Source organism: Nannobrachium achirus (assembly GCF_963921795.1).
Source record: "Nannobrachium achirus genome assembly, chromosome: 11".
Taxonomy (NCBI): domain Eukaryota; kingdom Metazoa; phylum Chordata; class Actinopteri; order Myctophiformes; family Myctophidae; genus Nannobrachium; species Nannobrachium achirus.
This window is the reverse complement of record NC_137820.1, coordinates 54931085-54957395: the sequence shown is the minus strand read 5'-3', so window position 1 is coordinate 54957395 and position 26311 is coordinate 54931085. Positions and strand designations below refer to the sequence as shown.

The 26311-nt window shown below is 40.9% G+C and overlaps 2 protein-coding genes across 2 annotated transcripts; both read right to left on the bottom strand.

Annotated features, from left to right (window-relative positions):
* Positions 1–204: 204 nt before the first annotated feature.
* Positions 205–3462, bottom strand: LOC308294100 (interferon-induced transmembrane protein 5-like). Its single transcript, XM_080736823.1, has 3 exons — positions 3323–3462; positions 1878–2018; positions 205–631 (listed from the first exon to the last, which is right to left on the bottom strand). The coding sequence occupies exons 1-3, from the start codon at positions 3371–3373 to the stop codon at positions 413–415; spliced, it is 411 nt and encodes a 136-aa protein (XP_080592949.1). The 5' UTR covers positions 3374–3462; the 3' UTR covers positions 205–412.
* Positions 3463–4335: 873 nt separating this feature from the next.
* LOC308294472 (mixed lineage kinase domain-like protein) lies at positions 4336–9104 on the bottom strand (the record flags this gene model as incomplete). The annotated part of the gene is made up of 8 exons (XM_080737206.1): positions 4336–4382; positions 5204–5335; positions 5690–5825; positions 6004–6088; positions 6819–6954; positions 7085–7185; positions 7338–7506; positions 8657–9104. The coding sequence occupies 8 exons, from the start codon at positions 9102–9104 to the stop codon at positions 4336–4338; spliced, it is 1254 nt and encodes a 417-aa protein (XP_080593332.1).
* Positions 9105–26311: the final 17207 nt, after the last annotated feature.

Genomic DNA, 26311 nt, shown 5'->3' with positions numbered 1-26311 from the left:
AAAAAGTGCTGTAACACTAACATGGAATCTGTTGAGCATGTGTCTTCGCCTATGCCTATGGGGTCCTCAGAGTTTCTTCAGGGGGTAAGGTGTGAGTGGAACCTTTATTTTCTTCTTTTCTTTCTTACTTTAACCACATGAAACGTGGGGAAAATAGCTATTTTGGGAAAATACATTTGATGTAGAAAGAAAAAAGAGCAAAGGTCAAGTTTACTTTTATTGAGGGTTTAAGTGGTTAAAAAATGAATCCAACATATTAATAGAAAAGATAATGTGTAAACAACAAACAAACAAAACAACAAAACACAATGCTAGTGCTGTTTAAACAAGTCTATGAATCTCCCATTCTGGAACCCCCAGCCTCAAGGCACGCTGAGGGTCCCTGTACCCCACTTTGAGAACCACACATGGTCTATGTAACACTGTGGTGAGTACCGTTTCTGTTTCCCAACAAATTCTGAAGGAAACCAGTTACCATCAGTGTTACGGCTCGAAAGGAAAGCCATAACGCAATGGTGCTGGTGATGACGATGATGATGAAGATTGCGGTGAGGGCGCCGTTCATCCAACAGGCTTTACGTCCCAGTGACCTGGCCCCCTCCACATCCCCATGCTGGAGCCTGTCTCTGGCCTGCAACACATCACACCACACCACGCCACACCACAACACACAACACAACACAACACAACACACACAACAGAGTTAGTTATTAACCTTTATTCATAGACAGAAAGTCAACTAACCTCACATTTCATCACATTGGCCTGTACATGTAACCACAGTCTGCTGGTCACTGGAACCCTTATGCAACTGTAATAATAAGTAGAAAGATGCAATTTGAAAGTTGCGAGTGTGGTTGCTGACGGTGGCTGACTATATTCTACAGTAAGCTAACTGTCATTTGAAGCTCGACCAATTGATTCCCTATTGATTCCCACTCCCATTGATTTCCTACTGATTCCCACTTCCATTGATTCCCTATTGATTCCGGAAAGTGGAAAAGTTACCCTAGAAGTTTATAAAAAGTTATCCTAGAAGTCTATAAACAGTTACCATAGAAGTCTATAAAGTTTCCCTTGGACTATATTGTGTTGCCCTGTTGGGCAACTACACTAACTAAAAAAGATGCAATTGGAAATTGCAAGTGTGGTTGCCTATTTATTGTCTGGGTAGCTAGATTGTCATGTGTAACGTGACCAATCCTCGAGCTGGCACCACTCCTCCATTGAACTCAATGAATGGACTTACTCTATAATGCTGACGTCACCGAGAATGCTGCTTCCTGATTGGCTATGTTTACGCAATGTTTGTGTTCCAGACTAGAACAAGAAAGATGCAATTTTGGGAAATTTGCGAGTGTGGTTGCCTATTTAAAGGCTGGAAAGCCAAAATGTAATGTGAAGCTCGACCAATCCTCAAGCTTGCAAGCACTCCTCCATTGAACTCAATGGACTTTTTGCATTTTCCTATTTATAGTCTGGATTGTTTATCTAGAATAAATAAATAAAGCTACACTAGAACTATAATGTGTTGCCCCTGTTGTGCAACCACACTAATGATAATCTCTCAAGGCAGACTCTGATACATCATCAAATGAAGAGGAACAAACAGAGAGGGCGTTCCCTTTTATTTGACGACGGTTAGCCAGACTGCACTAATGATAATGAGATTGATAATCATCATCATCATCATCATTACGATTATTAGGTCTAAGTACATTATTTAGCCTTTATAATAGGCCTAATAAACCATACATTAAAATATATGAACAAGAAGTAAAATTAAATAAACAAGTAAATTAAAAAGTAAATAAATAAATACATTTGAATATTTTAAAAGCAATAAACACAATAAGAAGAGTCCTGTCTAAGCTCACCTTGATGGACCAGCAGAGAGCTGGCAGGGCGAGGCAGCATGGGTTGATGTACACAAAGTTAATGAGGGACCAGATCAGGTAATCTCTGGGTGGAGGGCCATCCCTGATACTGTCCACCTCTGGATGCTGGAGCCTGCTGTTCTACATAATACAAAACAGAGACAACAATGTCCTAAATATTACATTCAAATTAAATAGCAGTCAGTATAGGTCAGTGGTTCTGGCCAGTGAAAGGGTTCCAGGGGGTCCCCAGCAAAACATTTTAATGTAGCATCACTACATCACTACTTAACCCTATTTTATACTTTGTCTATCCAAAAATATTCTCTCTACAGCGCGTCCGCTTTAATCCTGGATCGTTTTCAGTGCTTCCGTTGCACAACTACCAGTTGTGTTCAATTGGAGCGCCCGGACAAGCCAGATGCCCCATGGAGGATTCAGTGTGGGCTAGTGGTGGGCAGGAACTTTAACCTTGTGCCACCCAGAATATCTTGATTTTATATAGATGTTATTTTACTCTCAAGGTTGAAGGTATCTGATATGTACTTTGCCCCTGCAAGTCAGAGCCAATTGCTATTAGTGATCTCATGGATATTGTGTCTAAAAAAGACATTAATGAAACATGAAACAATATGGGGGAAAAGGCTTTGGGGCCTACTAAAGAGCTTCTAACCCAACAGCACTCCACAGCAAACAAACTATATAGAAGAAATACCAATGCACAAATAAAAGGTCAAATGAAATGATTAAATGAACTCAGTAAACACATAATTCAAATCCATCCCAGCCTTCCCAGGTTAATGATTAATGGCCCAGTGTAAACCTATACACCCCAGCCATAAACCTGCACATAGCCCTATAGAGTAAATAACAAAGCCCAACAAGACAGTCTCTAGTTGATCTGTTGATGGCACAAGTTTAAAATTTGAGGAAAACAGTGAGTGTTTGTTGGTACTAGTGTCCCACTCCTTTCTATTATAGAACACACATAACATTATGAAATAACATTTCATTTGGTTGCCACCAGCATTGTTAGTCCTAAACATTAGTAGCCTATAAAACAATAACAAAAAAAGAAAAACGATATGAATAAAATCACACAATATATAATATCAAAGTGTATCTGCAAGACTCCGACTAGTTTATACAAACAGTTGGCTTCAAGCAGAGATAAGCATTATGACAGTGGGAGTTTTGGAGATACACTTTGGCAAGGTATTTTTGAGTAATTGTATTTTCATAGCATTTTTGTTATATTACTTAATTAGGATACAAGTTCAAGATGGATACCTACAGCTGGTTCAGCTATTACCCGGAGGCACATAGGCATCACTCCTGAAGCAGGAGGTGTATCTTACAATAGTTACAATTGTATGGCTACACTCCATTGTGGTTTGTCAATTTTTTACCGAAGCCTTTGCCTCCATATATTATGTTGATCTTACCTTGGACTGCAGGGGAATTAGCTCTGGCTGGTGAAACAACTTGGCATCCATAATTGAATTTTAGAAATTGTTTGGAGAAAAGATGGAGAAATGTCTTTAGAGAGGGTTTCTGAGCTGAAGCAAGACACATCCAGCCTCCAGGGAGCAGTCCGGAAGTGAAACTACTACTGACACACCTCTAAACCTGTTAATATGTCTAGAATATGTCCAAGGTTCACAGGTGTCAAAGCAGTTCAATGGCCAATAAAACCAGTCCAAAAACAAGCGCAATACTTGAAATCAAAATACGGCTCTGCTAAACCCTATCTAGACCTATGCTGCTTTTAAAATCAAAAAGCGTTACCCTCATTACCATAATATATTGTAAATGTAATATAATCACACACTGAATGTTTTCCCCAAGTAATTCTATCACTGAAGTAAAATGATTGTAAACTAGCCTATATACCGGTAGATCAGATTTTAGATTTTTAATGCATTAGTGTTTTATGCATAGGCTACAATGCATAAAACACAGTGTTAGGCCTAACCTATAGTTAGGCCTAAATCAGAATTTAGCCTACAAAAACAAATATGTTGCAACATACTGTACATGTACTGCCCCTCCCATACACTAAAATGTGTACCCGGCCTGAATGGGCTTAGGATAGTAGATCTTTCACCAAGATCAGACATTTTTTTGGGGCACAGTAGGGAACAGGAAATGGGGAGAGAGAGATGGGGAGTGACACGCAGCAAAGGTAGTTGGGATCGGGAGTCGAACTATAGAAATAATAACATTTTATTTATAGCGCATTCACTCTACAGGGCTTAAAAACGTGGCATAAAACAGCAAAGGCAATTAGATGGGACCTACTAGGCTAAAGGGTCAAATTAAAAACGAGTTAAATCTAGGGCATAGAAAAAAGGCCCACACAGATTGTTTGTACTGAAATAGTATAAAGGTTCATCTCAATACCACACATTCATGTACTGTATATAAACACAATGGTGTTCCTTCTTCTGTGGGCTTGTTACTCCTCCAACTGCTCCACCACCTTGCGTAGTTTGTCCACCAGCGCTGCAGAACAGAGACAAATATCACTTATATCACAACACCAAAAGGCACAAGATGAAATTAATTGCCAAAGGCATGCAGCAACAGTAGTGTGAGTGATAATGAACAAAAGAAACAATTTTGCCAAATGCATTTTTAGACTGGGATGTGTAAAAAAGCCATGCATAAAGACAGGGCTGAGCTTTTAATATAACAAGTTGAGTTTGACCATAATGGCCATGCCCATATGGCCTATCAGATCATCCCTGTGGTAAGTCAACCCTCCTCCCTTTCACATTTGACTTATCCCCAGTTCCTTTAATAGGGCAGGGGTCTTCAACGTTTTCAGGCCAAGGACCCCTTAGCTGAGAGAGAGATGAAGCAGGGACCCCCTCTAAATATTGTATAAATGTGTGATGGAGATTCTCATCGATTTCATAGATAGATTCACAGAATAGTTTGACACTTAACCACTTAAAATCTTAAATCGTCGATACTTAGCAAGCTTGACGTTTCACTCTGTACTTGGTCTGTTCTTTTTTACCTCTACACCAAACCTATTTGATACAAACCTATTTGATACAAAAATAGCTGATCTACAAGCTCTCAACACCTCGCGCTGCGAGGCGTTGAGAGCTTGTAGATCAGCTATCATCAGAGTATAGGGATGCGAGGGTTCAAGTTGTTCATTTAAAAGAATTATCCTATCACACAAGGATTTGGCAGCCCCCCTGTAGTAACTCTGAGGACCCCCTAGGTGTCCCGGACCCCCTGTTGAAGACCCCTGCCTATTAGGGTAACACTCAACTTGGAAGTTGGATCCAAAACAAGATAAACAGAATTACCTCCAGCAGTTGGCCTGTGGAAACTATCATATGAACGGCAGGCATTGATTAGTTCTCTCAGCTGCTTAGGACAATCCTCAGGAAGTGGTTCTCCTAGCTTGTCCTCACACACTCTCTTATATATCTCTAGATCTGTGGAGCAATCTGTTACGGGAGAAATCGTTATAATTAACAAAGTAATGAAAAGTAATCAGGATGATTGTGTAATTGCAAAGACTGAAAGGTACAGTCTGCATTAACCACTGTTTTCGGGACACACACCATAAAATGGTTTCTTCCGGGTTGCAATTTCCCACAAGACAATTCCGAGACTGCAAAAAACAAAGTACAGTTTTGGTGGTATGTTAATTGATTATGCCATGCACTTTATAGTTTTTATGTGTTTCACTTATTTATTTTTGTACATGTAAAGAATTCTGCAGATTTGTTTTGACCTTAAGTGTTACTACAGGTGTTCAGTTCAGAGTACTGACCTATAAATCTCACATTCCCTGCAGTATGGATGTTTGAGGCTCTGCAGCTGCTCGGGTGATCGGTACTGCAAGGAGCTTTGCTTTTGGTCCTTAAGATTTTCTGTCCTTCTCAGGGACGTCTCTGTTTGTGACAGCTCCAAGCTATCCAGCTAGTTAGAACAGATAATCACTGATAGGTATCATTAAACATTTTAAAATATAGAAATGTAGACATTTTAAAGATGATCATAATGTATCTAAAGTATTGAGCCATGAAAAAAGGTGAATGCAAACAAGAACATAATGAATCCCTTCACTACACTTTATATTTGACTCCCTCATACATACCTTAACTCTGAACCCTTCAGCTACCAGGAACTTGTCACTGTTAATATTCCCATGAACTTTAGATGTGTCTTCTGTTTGATGCAATCTAATAGGAAACAATAATTGTGAGTGTAATTTATCGGAACCAAAGTTTAAAGATTTGTTTTGGGGCTTTTATGCCTTTATTTTTTTCAACATAATTTTTATTTGCAGTTCGTTGCATGTACAAAACATTCACAGGGTCAACATCATTACAACATTTTGATTATCACATTTTTGTCCATTTCAGATATTTGTGGTGTCATTTTGTTGGGTTTTATATTCTTTATGCCTTTATTGATAGGACAGTAGACTGACAGGAAATGGGGAGAGAGATGGGGAGTGACATCCAACAAAGGTCGTTGGGATCGGGACTTGAACCTGCAACACACTGTCAGGCATCAGGGCCTATGTGGTATGTGCCTGGACCGGTAGGCCAGCGGGCGCCCATCAGAACCAAAGTTTAAGAGAGCTAAAAGTTGTGGCTTAACCCTGCCTAGAGACACGGTGCAGGGCTCTAGGCAACGCTCTAGGTCTAGGGCCTCGACATTATATTGCACACAGTATCACTGCCAAAAACTTTCTTGTTCTACATGTGTCTTCTTCTTCTTCTTCTCTTCCGTAGACGTAGTGATATTTTCTTGACTGTGTTTTTAACTGAACATGCAACCTACCATGTTTGTCAACCCATCAAGTCAAATTCGTACTCAGTGTTAATTATTAGATATAACTATTATTATTATTCTGAATTGATTTGCTTTTCTCTACCACGAAACTTCCACTGCATGGGAACTCACCTGTAGAGGCCTTGTGCAGCATCTAAACACATGCTAGCTTTCCTGTCCCACGGTAGTTTACATTTTGAGTCCAAGACTTGTCTAAGACTTCCCTTCTCACAGTACTCCATAACTATAAGGTAGTTTGGGTTGAGTCCTGCAGGAAGGGAGAAGACATTGGGGACATCACACTGTGATCGTGGCTATGTTTGCCGCCCTAAAGCAATTCACCAAACTGTTTTGTTCCCGTGCAAAATTAAAATTAAAATTGTAAAAAGCCTACTCACCCTTCTCATTCTGGACACAGATGCCAAACATTCGCAGTATGTTTGGTGATTCGAAGTGCCTCATGGTTTGAATCTCCTTTTCAAATAACTTCCTCACTTCACTTTTAGGGAGAAATATACATAACAGATTAACATCCAGTCATTCGTTGTTGCTCGTTGTTGCTGACAAGCAATGTTAATCTATTTGGTGCCATAATATTTGCCTATATTATTGAATATATATTATTTATCAATGATAAAGTGTGCCACAAACCTTGGATTAGTGCTCATTGGGTAGGTGTATCTTTTGATGGCCACAGTAGATTTCTTGTATTCTGCCTTGTAGAATTCTGAGTCTGAAGTTTTCATGAAAGGTTTTTTATCATGCTTCAGCTCCTCAGGTTTAATCTCCCGGATGTCTTGAGGAACACTGGGATTTTTGACTGTTGATGGCAAAACCATCAATGGGATTGAAGGAGAAAAGTGAAATATAATCCATCACAACATTCCACTTCCACGCCTAGAAATTCAAGGCTACAATTGAGCATAACAGTTAGTCAAATATGAAATCTAAGTCCAGTTGCCATTACAGAGCTAGTAATTCGGGCAAGATGAAAAGGCTACATTAGTGATCAACATCACAGCAAACTAGCATGCATAAGTTAGGGTTCTTCTGAGGTTAAACCATCAACAGAGAAAGGTGCATGTCATTGAAAAAACAAGCGTATAAGTCAGAGCACAACAGAGGGACTCACCCTCTTTTTTGTCAGGTGCTGGTAGATGAGGAATAAGGGAGCATAAGAAGTACTAAATTAATATGTGAAAAAAGGTAGTTGGTGTAATACACATTATATTACACATATCCATAATCTTGCACAAACTAATTTATTTTGTTTGATCATTGATCCCATTGATCTAATATTTTATCTTGGTTGGCCAGTGATTCAAAAAGCCTATACAAAATATTATGACCAAATGTCTAACAAACAAGTAACTATGGGAGAAACAGTTCCACTGAAGGCTGGGACCAAATGTCATCCATGGGGACTTTTTATTTGGGTAAAATGTCAATGTAATGTGTTACAGTTGAACAAGACGTGGCAACTGACTTTAAAGTTGTTTACTTACGGATTTCATTCATGGTTTCCATATTCTGTTTGATGTCTTTGACTTCTTTTAGAGTGTCTTGAACCTCTTTTAGAGTAGAATCCTGTTTCTTCACCATAAGTTGTAGCACTGTGAATTACAGTTGGTATTAAAGACTAACTTCATAAAGGCTTTCCTATATCGCCTCTTTTTATTTATTTACATGGAAGATCCAATCTGGCTCACTGCAGACTGTATAGAAACATCAATTAATACCTTACCAACAGACCCTAGTGATAAGTCATTCTCTATGAAGTCAGTATGTTTGTAAAATCAGCAATGTTAGATTAAAATGCTGGATTTTAGGAGTGGATTTTGTCATAATACCATGACACCTGCAGAGTGAAAAGAAAGACCTGTAGTGTACACAAAGGGTCCAAGATACGATGATCAGACTTCTTGGGAAAACATCTTAATATGTAAAAGGTGAAAAGACCCCCATCTCACTTTTCTGCAGCTCAGCATGATCCTCGTTCCTGTCTGCTTCATCCTCTGCTCGCTGAGAAGTTACTTCGAACAGCTTGTATAGTTTATGATTGTGGTCCACCTGCAGAGCCAGGGACAGCACCTGGAATGCGTCGTTGAGACGGTCGTTCAAACTCTCAAACTCGTTACCGTGGTTGTAGGCCTTCGTGATACGCTTGAGGAAACTATCAGAGGTGTATTCTTTAACAACCTCTGTAGCAGACTCCAGTGTGATCTTGAGCTCACGAAGGACCCTCTTTACATCGGCAGAGGTCTGACCGGCTCCTTTTCGCTTGATCCCCAGCAACAGTTCCTCCAGCGCTTTCACACGCTGGGCCAGACGACGGCACCGTTTCTTGTTGGCCTTGACCTCCTCACAGAGAGAGTAGAGTGAAGATGCTATGACCAAGATGGGGTCTATGAACTCCATGACTGAAACATGAGAGAAAGGAGAAAGGCTACAGTAGTTGAAATGGAACAGCCCAAAAAACTAAAAGAACAAAAGAAACGTCATTCCAGCTGAAATGAGCTAGATAGAATTGAATTGAATCAAATCAAATTCCAATTAAATGGATTTGATTTGATTTATGCAACCCATATGTTGTGCACAATGGCATACAGCCAAAGTAGGAGAGGTGCAGAAAGAGGAGCGTGCCGTAGAAATCTAAACATCAGTTTCACAGTCATGTTTTTATTTTATTTTATTTTACAAACCATTTGGCAAGTGCTGCCTTTATCAGGGATGATGTTTTTTTTAAGTACCGTAATAAAGCAAAAGTAGGGATGATGGTAAAAAAGAAAAAAGATACAAAAACACACCACAGGACTAGGGATGGGACGGTATGAAAATTTCATATCACTATTATTGTGACCAAAGAAATCGTGATTTACGATATTATCGCGGTAATCAAAATATCTCCAACATCCATTATCCTGGGGTGGAACATTTGCCAAAAAGTAGCAGATCTATAAGCTCACAACGCATAACAACGCGACGCGTTGTGATCTTGTAGATCAGATATTTTTTGGCAAGGTGATTTGGTAGAGAGTAAAAAGAAAAAATACTGTATCAAGTATGTTATTTACAGGTCCGTTATAACAATTATAAAGGGTTTAAGTGGTGATATGCAGCTTGGCAAATAAAAGGCAAATTGATCCCAGTGCATGACGGAGGTCGATTTCACGATAAATTAAATCTCCACGATACGATTGTTGTGAGTGCTTTTTATTGCGATAAACGATAATATCGATTATTGTCCCATCCCTACACAGGACAGTGTGACTCAATGGAGAACACTGAGAACCCCTTTACCAATGTCTCTGTTATTAAAGGTTTAAAGAACACTGAAATGGTGACAGAAACATTTGGTTTAAAGACTGCCAGCTTGTATAAATAATTCATGCACATGGGTTTCACATAACACTACATTACCAACTGGACATAATACCATGCATGAGCATGACAATTAAGCACAGGCAAGGAATATTGGTCTTCCCTGATTCAGGTGTCTGTCAATTCCTGCTGTGAAATTATCTCAGAAAAAGGAACTGGAACCTCATTGTGAAATAAGAACTGATCCCCATCCAGTTGTTTCTGGGGTGTAGCAATAGTATAATTTGAGAATTACCAAGCCTAATTTGTGGGTTATTAAAAGGAGTGCATATCAATGTAGTTCTAGCCTCTGAATGGAGGTTATGTATTTGCCAGCATGCAGATAGTAGTAGCATGCCACCCACTAATGTGGTTTGAATAATAGTGGGAAGACCACTGTTGCTTTATATCAAAAAAAACTTTTTAATAACAAAGACACACAACTTAACCCCCTTTAAACTGGAAAATATGGGAGAATTGCTTCTCACTTTTGAATTTGACTTGGTTAACTTGGTTCTAGTGAGCTAGCATCACATGAAAAATACTGTTAATTTAACTCAGAATGTAAAATAGGCATGTGCTCCATAGATAGTCTATATAAAGAAGTCTAATACATCTGTGAACAGAATAAACAGGAAGTAGGCGTAGGACAAAAAAAACACATCAAAGAACATAAGGAGATAATTTACCTGTAGTGAATGCCGATATCAGACACCTGTTTACACCCAGGTCACTCTGTTAACTGTAATGAAACCAGAGCTGAGCTTTGTGTGCATTCAGCGACTAGAGTAACTGTGTTTGGCTTCTGCTCCTCCCACAGCAGTAACGTAGCAGATCTGTCATCCTCTCCACCTCCTTCTTGTTGTCTTGTTGCCACCTTAGTAGCCATCAGATGAGGTAAACTGAAACTGAATTTCCCCGGTGAAATTAATAAGGTTTACACACACACTGTAGTTTTTCTTATAGTCTCCTTTTGTTGCAAACCAAACAATCTATAACATCAACCATATAAAAAAATTACAGATTAGAAGAGGTAAATATGTTGTTGTACTATCTGCAGAGCCGATCTACAAGCTCAAAACGCATCGCAGCGCGATGCATTTTGAGCTTGTAGATCTGCTATTTTTGCTTCTATTGTATGAGATACTAGAATGACAAAGTAGGACGTAGCAATATGCAATGTGGCCCTCTGGAGTGAAGGTGGAAATATAGTGGCCCTCGCCATCATCAAAGTTGCCCACCCCTGGCCTATACACTCACATTGTGTGGTGCTGCGACACCGTGTGATCTTGTAGACTGGCTATTTTAGAAAGAGATATGTGTAGAGCAGTTGTTCTCAACCAGTGGTCTTTGAGGGGGTTCCAGGTGGTCCCCTGCTAAATGATGGAGAGTTAAACCAAACTAGCCCTTACCCGTTCAAAGATATGAGCTCCGAAATGATGTGCAGTGTGTGGATTATGGGATGTGCACTGTGCACACAGTATATGAGGGATGGAAAGTAACTTTAACTGGTGCTTGCATGCTAATATGTAAGAAATACCCGTTCCATTTAACGGCTACAGAGATACTGTGTACCGATCTGCATGATTTTGGACAACATCTGTAACAGGGCCAGAACCCCCCCCCCCGCCCGCCCGCCTGCCCGCCTGCACACACACACACTCCCCCCCCCCGTGTGTGTGTGTGTGTGTGTGTGTGTGTGTGGGTTTGTGTGTGATTGTGCATGGCCTGAACAACAGCGCCCCTCCCTTAACATGTGTGGTCACAAAAGGTACTGTAGGCTAAATAGATATAGATACACCATAAAAATGCTATTATACAGCATACGATTTGTGAAAGTGACAAACGGGCTTCACAGTTATGTCAGGTGTGTTCATATGCTGATGGTGATGCGATTTCAGATCAATTGCTCCAGCCACCGAGGAGAAACGCTGAGACAGACAGACACTCACTCAGACATTCGCAAAATTATAGTATAGATGGACCCTTATAGATCTTTAACTCTTGAGAGAGTAAAATGAACCTTACAAGTCTGTTTGGTTTAATGTTACGCTCTCAAGAGTTAAATAATTGTTAAACATCTGCATTACTTAAAGTCTAATGAGACTTGATATAGAATAATTGTTATTTTGATCAACGTTTGCCTGTTATCTCTATATGGTACCACATCAATACAGCATGGAATTGTGGACGAAATCTAATTCAACGATAACAAAATATGCAACGTTTTTCGTCTGAGAGGGCAAATCTCCTCAAACGGTGGTCCATGCATGGCTCAAATGCCGAATAAATAATGAACCTTGATATGAAAAGGGTTGAAAACCAATGGTGTGTAGAGGAAAAGGAGCCCTAGAGCCCTGGGGGACACCAGCCAATGGATGGGCTTTAACTGGTCAAATAGGCCTGCCCACTTGGTCACTTGGGGGGATGAGAATGTGCTGGTTTTGCTGGGCTGCTCTCACACTGTGGTCTTTTTTACCTGTACTTCCCTGTTTGTGTCTTTTTTCTACTTATTTTTCTAAGCATGCACTCCTGTGACTGTCCTCTCTTCATCAGTATCACATGCTACACCACTTTTTGGCAGGTCAGGAGTAATAATAACCTTCCATCCACCAGGTAGGAGCTGCAAACTTTTCGGCAGGCAAGCTGTGGTCACAAAAATAAGCAGGCAACCTGCAGAATACTGCCTGGTGCTGGAATGAATGTGTCAACATAGGTTATGTTGTATTATCACCACAGGATGGCGCTCTTCACAAATAATTCAAAATATACTAGGCCTAGGGCAATGTGGGCTGTACAGTGCTATGAAAGTCAAGGGGAAAAAACAGGTTGTTTACATTTAATATTTGATATTAATTTGATCAGACACACGGCACACGCCCCCTTCCTATACAAACCCATTGTAACTTAAAACTACATTTTAACCATAATGAATTAATTGAAAACACCTGTCCTTGGTTCTGGTGATTGCATGGCCTTCTAATAGTGAGGGGCCATGTTTTTCTTTTCTTTTTTTCCCTTGGAGCACAGGTCTCCGCCAGGTCTGGTAGGGTGTTGTGGGCCAGCAATGTTAGGATTAAAGTTGAAGTTTTTTGCACGATTTGCATGATGTTTAAGACTGTCTCATTAGTGTGTGTAAAAGTGTTTCAAGATTTAAGTCCCAAACGGCCCCTCATAATGTTTGGACAAATAAAAGTAATAAATAGCTTTAATATCAAAAATTGTGTTTGGTTAGAATTGGCCTGCCGGTGGCGCTATAATAGGCCAATGTGAAAAGGGTGGCATTTCTACCTCAACCCTGTGGGAAATTCTGGGAATGCATGTGCATGCAACATTTCACTGCAATCAAATGCTGCGATTTGAGGCATTTGCTCACTTGCAAACTTTAGATGCCGATCTTAGCCAATTAGGATGGAATATGAAAAACCGGACAGACCACATGACTAGATACTGACTATTTTCTGATGTTTAGACGAAATCAAACCTCGGTTCGAAGTGAAGCGGTGAATTTTTATTCTATGTGTTCTAGAGCTATGACATCCGTGTTCTAGATCTATACTGTCTATGTGCTTTAGTTCTATATTTTTATGAATTCTGAATGAATGAATGATTTTGTCTGGAGGGCCAAATTGGCATGTGAAGCTTGACTGACCAATCCTCAATTCTGCATGCACGGGACATGTACGGGACACACAAAGCCACTCCTTGGAAGCGGCTTTCACCACTTCAAAAATCGTTAGGATTAGTATAAGTAATATAAAGAAACTAGAATTTCGCCCGCCTTCGGCTCCAAGCCATGTTGCCCACAAAAAGCACAGTAATGCTTCTCTCTCTGTGTGCGCGCTTCTGCACTGACTGTATGAGGGGCACGTGCCTCTCTCTCTCTTGAGTTGAAGTGGAGGCGAAATGGGCGTGAATGGGCTTGGAAGTGGGATGCGGCTCTAAGAGGAATGTAATAGTAGATGCATTTAGCAAAAATCAGCCTCCTGGTGGAGCTATATAACTGGTCGATCTGAAAGATTTGAGGCAGGGTTCTGCTGTGGTATACAGGGAGTGTTTGATTGATTGAAGAGTTTATTACTAGCAGTTTGCAATAGAAAGAAAGTACAGTTTCACGACAGTACAAATCACTGGTACAAGGTCAACTACAAGGAGATCCTCGTAAGCTTTATGGCTTATTCTTGCCAACTGCCATCAGACTGTACAATGAACACTTATAAGAACACTCTCCCTCATATATTTGTGGTCTTTTGTGATTGTGTCCATTGTGTCTGTGTGTTCCTGCTGTCTTGTAGTTTAGTTTATCTATGTATTCACATATGCTGCTGTAACGCCTTTCCCCTCGGGGATTAATAAAGTATTTCTCATCTCATCTCATCTCATCTTTACACAGGAACCACTTTATATCTCATAACACTGAAAGACAGACAGATAGAACATAGTACTTTACATAGGATAACATCAGTTACAAAAGCAGATAAAGGGGAGGAAAAAAGGGGGGGGTGGAAACATGGAGGCTTAGTCCATTTACTTTTTTTAAGTCTCGAGTAGCAGCCGCCTGAAGGTGACTTTTCATACCAATTTTGAAGGAGGCTGGGGATTTGCACTCCTTTAAGGCTTGCGGGAGGGCGTTCCACATGTTGGTGAGTATAGCTGGAGAACAAATTAGATCCTTTTATAGTTTTAAATCTAGGTTGAACATGATTAGTGGAGCTGCCTCTGGTGTTGTGATCGTGGACATCCTTGACCTTTAGGAAGTAGTTTGTCAGGTACATGGGTATCTTGGAGGTGTAGTGTATCATGTACACCAGGCCCATTGCAAGATGCTGTACTCTGTCAGCTACTTTGAGCCACCCCACGCTTTTGTGGTGATGAGCGGTAAGGTGGGCCCGAGGAGGAAGACCAAGTACGACCCTAATCAGTTTGTTCTGGGCTGTTTGGAGCTTTAACTTTAAGGCAATTTGCAATTTAAGGCATGGGGCATTGCGATACCAAACGAGGATTCCGTAATCAATGATGGGCCCAATAAGAGCACCTCCTAGGGTCTTTCGTGATTTAGTATTGATCAGCGGGGCAACCCTATGCAAGAAACAAATTTGATGGTTGACTTTATTGATTACATTGGTAGTACATTTTTCACTGATAGGTTAGCCTCCAGGATGCAACCCAGGTCGCAGTTTTTCTTTTCTTTTTTTGTTATCACAGTGTCACCAACTTTAATTGTGAAGTTCTCAACTTTGCTGAGTTTCTGACTAGATCCGAAGAGGATACATTCAGTTTTACCTAGGTGAATTGAGAGTCTGTTGTCATTGAGCCAGGTGCAAATCATGTTTAGTTCACAGTTAAGGGCCTTTTCAACCTGTAATATGTCTCTGCCTGAGACTAGGAGAGCCGAGTCATCCGCAAACAGAAACAGATTGCAGTCACACGCAGATGACACGTCGTTTACGTGTATTAAGAACAACAGCGGTCCTAGTATACTTCTTTGGGGGACTTGACTCCACAGTTTACTGGGAGCGGGGAGGACAGGGTTCCGTTGACTTCCACCATCTGTTCCCTCCCCACCAAGTAAGAGTGCATCCATCTCACTGCTGTGCTGTCAAGACCGATAGCTTTAAGTTTATCAATTAGAGTGTGTATGCACAGTATGACGTTGGTCGGGCCATCAGTGCCAGAGAGCTGTTTTAACACAGACAGACACACACAAACACGGACAGGAGGTAAAACAATGTCTCTGCCACGACTTCAGCATGGCGCCTGGCTGAGATAATAAATGAAGAAAATACTTGAAAAAACCCAGTCCCCTCGCATTAGAAGGACAATATCAGTCACCAAAACCAAGGACAGGTGTTTTAAATGAGTTGAAAATTGATAGGTTTGTATAGACATGGGGCATGATATCAATTATCTGAATACATCAAGCAACTTAAAAACTGTCTGGTGTGCTCACAAAAGCCTGAGTAGACAATAAAATGGCCCAAACATGTTTGAAAATGAAATATCCCTTAAAGCATAAGGTTCCACCAAACTGCAAAATAGGGACAAAAGCATAGATTTGATGTTCATATGCCCTTACCCAACCTGTTTGAACAGACAACAAGCTGCCTTAATGCCCTCAGCCTATGGCAGTAGTAAGTTACCTCAGCCAGAAAAACACAGCCACAGCTGCAGAACAGTTCATGCTATTATTGCTATTATTAAACATAAGTACTAACTAGGCTAAGCATCCTTACATTGGTGGATTGTTGTTGTTTTGCTTTCTGTTTAACCTTGTGTGTGGACATGCACACATACTGTACAATGTACAGTATTCCAGATTGTTGTTATTGAATGTACAGTGTACATTCAATAACAACAATCTGGAATGTACACTATACTCACACTCAAGGCAAGGCAAGACAGGACAAGACAGGTTTGCTTTTGTAGGGCATTTCAAGTAATTCAAAATGCTTTGCACATTAATGCAGGCCCATGCGCCTTGCATGGGAACAACAACAAAAGACAGGTGATTTCCACAACAACGTAAGTGACCTTGCACATACAGGGTGTGGAAAAATAAAGTTTAATAATAATAATAAAGTAAAGTTCCACGACAACGTAATGTCATGTCCTGCAAAAAAAAAGAAGAAAAAAAAATCTCAGTCAGAAAGTACCCATCGTGGGATTTAAAGTTAGGTGCACAGGAACTAGTGAGACAGAAACAGACAGACAGGATGACCGACATTCCACACTTTTGGTATTTACACTGACTTCATAGCATGCTGCTGAATCACATGTTGAACAGGTTTTCTAGGTCCTAGAAAGACCTGCACTTCCTAGAATCTAGGAGGTGTGTGTGTGTGTGTGTGTGTGTGTGTGTGTGCGTGCGTGCGTGCGTGCGTGCGTGCGTGCGTGCGTGCGTGCGTGCGTGCGTCACGGTGTGTGCGCGTGTGTGTGCGCGTGCGTGTGTGTGTGCGTTCATGCATGTGCGTGTGTCTGAGTTAGTAAACCTGGGACTTAGGGTAAACAGGATGTAACTGCCTTATTTCAAAACTAGCTTATCTTAGTATGCCTGATTTATACTTAGCTGCGCACCGGTGTCTCACAGAGAAAATAGCCGATCTGCAAGCTCACAATGCGTTGCACTGTGATGCATTGTGAGCTTGCAGATCTGCTATTTTGGTGCAAGACATGCGACCAAGTTAACTCAGCCTTTATGTATCATCAAGGATATCAAATGCTTTCCATCCTCTTATACTCCACCAACTTCCTCTCCTCTCCTTTCCTTAAGTCACTTCACGCCTCTGTTCTCTTCATATCTCCTCAGCCCTCCTTTCATCATAATCCTCATCCTTCCACCTCATTTACTATCCTGCCCTTTGTCAAATAATGAATGACTTTTAAACTACCTTTCTCTCTCTCTCTCTCTCTCTCTCTCTCTCTCTCTCTCTCTCTCTCTCTCTCTCTCTCTCTCTCTCTCAGTGTTTGTGTATTTTTTATATCAAAAGTCTGAAAGACCATCTTACAGTTTTTCCACTATTGTTAACACATGTTTCTCAAAACAATAATGGCTTTCTTAAACTGCACACACAAAATGCTAAACCTGACACTCCCTTCGCAAGCTGACTCTTTGCCATCAAATACTTTAAATGTTCAGAAAATGGCCTTTTCATTTCATTTGGTACACACAGATATACTGTATTTTCAAATGACACACACATACCATTCATTGATTACACTAAGCAACTAAGCATTTGCTACACACTACCCGGCATTTACAGCACAAAGAAGTGCAAACATTAAAACACAATCATAGAAATGGAACACTCCATATGAATAACAATGAGAAATATAGCTGCAAGCAGCGATAAAGTGTCCAAGGCATAAAAAGCAGGAAAGCAAAAAGGCATCAAGGTAAAGCAAAGAAGAATATTCTTCCGAACAGGACTCCGGCAGGTCAGGTAGGTTTTTTTTGGCCTAGTGGTGACTCTATAATAGACCAAAGTGAAAAGGGTGCCACGTGTTCTTGGGCCTTTCACGGCAATCGGACGCTGCATGCAGGATTTGAAGCATTTTGTTCCAAAAATGTGTTTTGCAAAAATGTACCCACTGGTGGCGCTATAACAGGCCAATGTGAGAAGGGTGGCATCTGTTCCTTGGCCTAGTGGGAATGTGTGTGCAAAATCTCACACACATAGCAGGCTGCGTTTGAGACATTTTGTTCAAAAAGGAGCAATCCTGCAAACCTTGGAATTCAATGTTAGCCAATTAGATAGAATATGATATCTGACAAATCCGTCATGATTACATCACTGTAGAGATACTGTGTACTGATTTGTGTGATTTTCGGATAAAATCTGAAGGAGTAATATCGAAGAATGTGTTTTACATACTGTAAGTCGGCCTTCTGGTGGCGCTATAAATGGCAGATGTGAAAAATGCAGGGCACAGGTTTTTCCTTGGCCTCTGGGAAGTGTGCATACAAGGTTTTACACTAATCGGTGGTTATAGGTAAAAGCACAAATTGGCCTCTACACATGTATGCAAAAGACTGTAGGCCTATATGCAACAGACATAAAATACTGTGATACTATGCACCTGGACAGTTTGATGATGTACATAGTAAGCCTTGCTGAGCTATGAAGACCATATGAATCGGCCGAGCCATGAATCTCATAGGGCAGGAGCCTGTCTCCTGTTTCTGAAGCGTAAGGCGGCTTGATGTACAAGTACACCCCCTGGACATGACACTAGTATGTCGCAGGGAGTTACCCCCAATCCAACCCTTGATGCTGAGTTTCAAGCAGGGAGGCACTGGGTCCCATTTTTTAGAATCTTTGGTATGACACAACCCGGATTTGAACCCGGATCTCCCAGTCTCATGGCAGACACTCAAACCACTAGGCCACTGAGAAGGTACATGATATCATTGCAATCCTTGGAAATCACAACATAGGTGTAGACATGACAGTTTGTATTATAATCCTTGTTTCAGGATTTATGATGCAAAATACATTATTTAGTAATGGCGGATATTAAAATACGCATCAAGGGGGGTTGGGGGACATTTTTAGGAAGGCTCCATATCAGACATTGTTCAAGGAACCAGTCTGTAAAGTCTACCAAATGTCATGGTTTTATGCTTATATAAACCCCAGGCGGGATTCAATCCAATCCATCCAGTGATCATATTTTCTTTCACTCAGAACAGAAAAATAACGGCCGGTAGAGAAGGGCTCATTTTAAACATGAACGTGATCTGGAGTTAGATCAGACGTGTCAACATTAAAGAGTTTGACATACACACATGCCATGGGCATCCAGGATGTTAACATCAACTCAACCCGACGTGGGGTTTGAACTCACAACAGTCCGTATATCAGGCACAGGCACTGACCACTACACTACGGCAGTTACACATAATGGACCTGTCATTTAAAAAAAATAAAAAAAGTTTCATGTAATGTACTTGACGCCTTCTTTCAAAATGATATAGGGCCCCCTTTGGCCAATTGGGGTAAGATTGGTTTCAGTGATATTTGGAACCTCTACAGTAGTTCATCATGAAAATTTTACTTTGCATGTATGTTTTAGAGGCAGAAGAATAATTTGCATAAAACTTGCAATATTGATTGAATTATTAAAAAAGCATGTTTCAATTTTTAAAAAATCCGATCTGACAGATCTTTAGATATTGGTCCAAAGTTAATGTAAAAAAAGTTCCATACACGTGATGCGAAAATTCCGGAATAAAAGCGGGTTTAAGCGTTTTACAAACTGCTCAAAATGGCGGAAAATCAAAGGGCGGAGCTTACTTAACAAAGACACAGATGTCTTCTGCTTGAGTCAAGGCACGCGTGTAAGCAAGTTGCATGTCTTCAAACGAAACGAGGCATGACTTATGCCCCTTTAAAGTTTGAGTTTTCAAACGCTTCGTATAGCGCCCCCCTTTGGCCAATTGGAGTAAGATTGCTTTCAGTGATATTTGGACTAACCCTCTACATATTTGCCAAATGCCATGAACGTGTCGCGTTGCATGTATGATTTAGAGGCAGAAGAATAATTTGCATGAAACTGCAATATACAGTGAATTATTAAAAAATAATGTTTCACTTTAAAAAAAATCCGCAGAGACAGATCTGACCGTATTGGTCCAAAGTTCATGTAAAAAAAGTTTCGCGCACGTGATGCGAAAATCCCAGGAGGAGATAGATTTTGACTGTTTTTCATATAATTCAAAATTGTGGGAGAAGTAAAGGTCAGAGGTCAAAAGTCAGAGCGTAAAAGTTGTTCGGCATGAGGAGACGCATAAGTGTATACAGGTTTCATGGCTGGATCTGAAACAGAGCATGAGCTTTATCTGTTCAAAGTTGGCATTTTTCAAAGGCTTCCTACAGCGCCACCCTTTGGCCGATTGTTGCGAGCTTCGCGTTTTAGCCGTTTGGCATAGTACTCTGCCATACTGCCGAGTTTCGTAAAAAGCGACTGCACGGTCTAGCCGCTAGAGAAAAAGTGGCGGAAGAATAATAATAATGGGAAAGTCCAATATCAATAAGTGGCCTTTTGCCACTTCGTGGCCTTGGCCACTAATGAGCCAGTTCTCCTTTTGTAAAATGACTCAGAGTAGGCCTATTTCTTTCATAGTCAAACATAAAACAGCACACAGAGATATGTAGCCAAAAAAGTGTTATTTCGCTACATGATTTTAGCATCACGCCTCCGGTTCCTGTCTGACCAGAGGGCCTCATCTACATCTGGTCCAAGCAGCAAAAGAAACGAGTGGCGCATGAAGCACTGACAGGCCTCAACGCTGACACATACCCCTTCCACCTCCAAGCTGAGAATAACTCAATGGGTTTCAGGAAAGGAGAATAAGGTGGAAGGTGGGTGGTCATGTAACCACTCACGCACTTGAGCAGCACGGTGGAAGCTAACAGTGTCCCAGATGACAACGTTGCTCAACAGACCTTGATGTTTAGAGATTTGAATATTTGTGTGTTGTAGGCTGATGCTTACGTGAGAAGTGTGTGCAAAAACTGAACATTGTGTGCAGTGCTTGGACAACAAGGTGTTGTAGTGTAATTGACATCAGAATGTAAAGAAGGAAAGTCAAAGTCTAATGCAGATAAAGGAGTATGAAGTAGTGGCAAATCAGGTCGACGACTATATGCAGTCCATGCATGGTACCGTAGCACCTCAAATGCCTTAAAAAGAAGGCTCCAAACATCCCAAAATAAACTGTTTGGACTTCCATCTCAGACATCTTGACCCTGATCATTTTGCTCGTTTGGCATAGTATAGTTGTATACTGTATCTATCAGGCAATCTGTCATTTAATGTCTCAATTAATTAAGTACAACAGACCTCAATCGAAACAAGCCTTAATGCTTTCTTGGGTTTATATCCTATTAGTAGACCTTGTTGCTAAACTGTCCTGTGCTTTTCCTTTGCAAACTGCTAATAAAGTATTCAATCAATCAATCAAGTGTGAGCTGACAGGCTACAAACACTAGCCCTCTGCGGCCACAGCTGCAGTAGCCTTTTTCTCTGCGTTGGAAAGCCTGGTGACACGAGGTTACAGCTGCAGATTCATATGGTAGTAGGTACTGTGTATATATACACACACAGCTCCTCTAAAGGTAACAGTACTGTAGATTACGTTATCACTGCTGTCAGCATGGAGTCTCTCAGAGCGTTCACAGTCAGTTAGCTAATACCCCTGTCAGACCACAGCATTACCTGAACAGATCAACACCCAACCACAAAATGTTAATAGCTAGACAACGTTAGAAATGGAAGGAACAAAAGTGGAAGCATTCCAAAACGCTATTAGGCTAAAACATGTGCAATCACTACTAGACAAATTCCTAAAAGAACCGTAAAGTGTAACAAGGCAGTAGAAAGCCTCAATAACATAATTTGACCTTATAGCCTCATTAGCAAACCTAAAGCCCTCTCAGAAGAAAATGAGGAACAAAGATAACAATGAAACATTGTATAATAATGAACCTACTAGACTAGCCTAAGGAATTTATCAAACCAAAAACACAGAGAGCCAGACAACCAGAACACACGCCTATGTTGCAACATTGAAACAGTGTAAAAACACTATTTGCCTTTTTATTTTATTTGGTATTTATTTCTATTTTTATTGTATGTTTCTGTAATTTGTTATTCCTTTAAATTATGTTGATTTTGTACTGCCATGAGTGTGTTTGGGATGGGGGGGGGGGGGGGAGACATCTATATTTGTACAATTTATTTCTCAATGTGAAAATCAATAAAGACATGTTTAAAAAAAAAACAACAAAAAAAAAACACAAGAACAAGAAAACTAGAAGCAGTGATCTTCCGAGCACAGGTCTCCGCCAGGTCAGGTCGGTTATTGTGGCCTCCTGGTGGCGCTATAATAGGCAAAATGTGAAAAGGGCGGGTGCCATGTCATCTGCGGCCTGTCATGATTTGAGGCAGACAAATAGCCACACATACAGTTTACTGTATTGCAAGCAGACACTGTATAACAACAGGTGTGAGGAGGTGCCCGCTGGCCTACTGGTCCGGGCGCATACCACATAGGCACTGCCACATAGGCATGGATGCCTGGCGGCGGCGGTGGCGGTTCGATTCCTGATCCGAATGACCTTTGCCACATGTCATTCCCTGTCTCTCCCCCCATTTCCTGTCAGTCTACTGTCCTATCAATAAAGGCAAAAAGCCCCCAAAAAAAATCTTTAACAACAGGCGTGAGACCTGATCCACTGACAATTGTATGTCTACGTGTGTGTGTATGTGTGTGTGTGGGTATCCACCCTATATTGTACCACTGACAGGCCTGCTGGATATGAATAGAGCCATGTGATACTTAAAAACATACCAACTGCATACTGTAGCTGCATGGCATGCATGAGGTACACTTCATTTAGCACACCTTACATGAAGGGTATGACTCACAGAACTAAATAAAGCATTTTGTAATTAAAGTGATGACACAACATAAAGGTGGCATGTTTTTATGTATATGAGTTGAGCTGTGCAGAGAACAGGACAAGGCTCTCTGTGTTAGATAAAAGGACAAACATGATGCAAAATCAATCAAAAGAAGAGAAGAGAAGAGAAGAGAAGAGAAGAGAAGAGAAGAGAAGAGAAGAGAAGTATCTGAAGAGCAGAACTGAGCCAACTTACGTCAATCTCGCTCTTCTTACTCTCATACACACGCAGACATGCTTGTGCACACGCACGCACGTGTACACACACACACACACAGTATAGACCGTGATTGCGTCGAAGTTGAAGTAAGGGTTGAATGAATTAAGACAGAGAGAGCCGGGTGTGGCTGCACGTTAAGAGGACACACACACACGCGCACATGACATGCACACGCACGCACACACACACACACACACACACGCATGCACGCACGCACGCACAAGCGCACTTTCACACATTCTTTCCCTCCAAACACCATTGCAGAAGCACAGTATATATTTCCTATAGGTCAAAGGGAGGGGAAACTGTAGCAGAGAAAATATTAGGTTTGTGATAAAGCCGCTCTGTACCTGGTTCATAGGAGGGGCTGCATGACTCAGGTCACAGAGAGCAGAATAATAAAGGATACACATACAGTACCCCCATTGTACCTTTGCACACGTTCATCAGTGGCCACCACTGATAGCAGATGTGACTTTTATGCCCATTGCTAGCCCACAACAAACAGTGTGACTATGATATAGTTAGTAGTTAATATGACTACCATTTCAAGACTATAGGCATACGCTACTACTTTTATAGGACAACAGCACTTCTCAAAATCAGTGTAATATTACTGTTGCTTACTTGTACACAAAGTGATTTATTCAGATAGATGCTAGTTGCATTTCGTTAGATGCTTTATTAGTGGACTTTTGGTACTACTGTGTTGTTGCGACCATAGGTCGCAGTTTACTATGAAAACTGACACATCCTTTCCATCAGTCAGTCAGTCAGTCAGTCAGTCCGTCCGTCCGTCCGTCCGTCCGTCCGTCCGTCCGTCCGTCCGTCTGTCTGTCCGTAACGCCTCAATGTCTATAGCTGTTCTGATCACATTGTTGACTGTAAGGACTATTGACTATCATCACCTGGATATCCATGCCCATACAGTATATGGAGATCCCTGATGTCATCAATTACTTAATTAATCAATTAAGTTGGAACAACACATACTGTAGATCTCCATATATGGAGATGACTGGATCATCACATGGATCCCCATACTGTATATGGAGCTGACCAACACTGACATCATCAACTCTACATCACCTGGATCTCCATATATGGCTATGGCTGACTCATTCTGACATCTCCAGGATGACTTGACCAGCTCAGAGGAAGGGTATAAAGAGACCGAACTCTCCTAGTAGGACAGATTCAACCATCGCTCTCGAGAATCTCCAACTCTACCTTCAAGACCATCCACAGATCTTCAAGAATACTTGAAGTCTGTGTGGAGTCTGTTGGAGAATACTTCAACAGACTCCACATATGGATATAGCTGACCTGTTCTGACATCACGTTCAAGACAAGTATTTTTCATTCTTAATTTTTTTGCTCTAAGTTGATCCCATGCCAAAGTGAAAGTTGATCCCATGCCAAATAGCCTTCAAGCACTGGCCTGTGAATACGGAGCAGCAACCCCATTATAAGCCAAAGAGCCATCAAAGAGTCATCAAAGAGTCACACAAATGAATTCCGTCCTTGTTCCTTTTATGCCCATATATGGAGATCCTTGATGTCATTAATATTAAGCCCATGTAAATCACAGTGCGTGACGCCTCATCCCAGCTCATCCATATTTGGGAAAATATGGCTGCATTTTGGCAACATTTTGGCCAACTTAAACAAACAATCGTAATGCGAGTCACACTTGCAAATTAATTCTGTCCTTGTCCCTTTTATGCCATATGAGATCCCTTCATGTCGATGTCATCAATATTAAGCCCATATCTGGGAATGCCCATAAATGGATATATTGTGTCAGTCTCATCAAAAATCTATGTCAGTCATCTCCATATTTGGGGAAATATGGCCACATTTTGTCCAACTTAAACAACCAAACAGGTCTGTGATTTTTTTTTGGGTCACAGTTGATCCCATTAATATAGTCTTTAAAAGACAAAGAAGCAGCCGCACACACTGTAGCCAAAGTGACACTATTTATTTTAGGACGCAGAGGGAAAGTTGATCCCATGCCAAAGTGCCAGCACTCACTCAGCAGTCTGCTGTCACCCAGGGCATCTTACTGGTTAAATAGATGCTATATAAGTTATATGTCTTCTTATGATCCTATAACTTTGTAGGACATGCTTGCTTCCTTAATATAATTTATAAAATAATAAACTGTAACCCTGACCATCCTGCTGTTGTTTGACCAGGGTTCATGTTTCTTACACCAGTCTTGCACTTTAAAGTCTCTCTGGATAAGAGCTAAAAAATTACTCAACTGTACTGCTGCATTACCACCATGATCTGAACAAGTGGTTCCATACCTGTGTTTTACCCCCTTGGAACCCAGGTTGGGAACGACTGATCCAAACATTCTAAAACTCATGTGTTGTACAGACTGTTCCTGATTATGCACATGGCAATGTCAAGATAAAACTACAAAATGTCCAACACACGCTGCTACAGGCACAAGTTTCCTTTAACCAGTTACCCTTGATCTAAGATTTGAGACAAAGTGAGTCAATGCTGAATATGAATCATTCCCGACACAATAAATCTTCTGCTACCATATACATTATTCTGGCATTCCAAATGTGCCTATCATCACAGACACAGCGATGCTTTTGAAGATGATAAAAGAGGAGAAAGAAAATACCGGTAGGAGAGGACTAGTACAGTGGTTCTCAACCTGTGGGACGGGACCCCCAGGGGGTCCCATAATTATTTGGGGAAGTTCCCAGATGATTAACTTAATGTGCAACATTGTTTTCTCGCTCAACAGTAAACAACCCAACATATAGTTTAAGTGTACGGAGGGTTTCTAACATTGCTAAAGTCACAATTTAAGGACTTTTTTAATACATCTAAAATGACAAATTAAACATTGGCCAAATCGTCAAATATTAGAGGCAGAAATTGTTAAAATAGCCGATCTACATGCTCACAACGCCTCGCGTTGCGAGGCGTTGTGAGCATGTAGATCTGCTATTTTCACAATAGTGTTATACAAAATGTAATGCCTCAACTCTTAGTGCTCGCCAGGGTGGGGGGGTCCCAAGTTCAAATATGATTATTTTGGGGGTCGCGGG

Coding starts and splice junctions, on each gene's coding strand:
- LOC308294100 (XM_080736823.1), bottom strand. CDS start 3,373: ATGGATGCCAAGTTGTTTCACCAGCCAGAGCTAATTCCCCTGCAGTCC. Junction 2,019..3,322: donor TAATTCCCCTGCAGTCCAAG/GTAAGATCAACA, acceptor TGTATTATGTAG/AACAGCAGGCTCCAGCATCC. Junction 632..1,877: donor CTCTCTGCTGGTCCATCAAG/GTGAGCTTAGAC, acceptor GATGTGTTGCAG/GCCAGAGACAGGCTCCAGCA.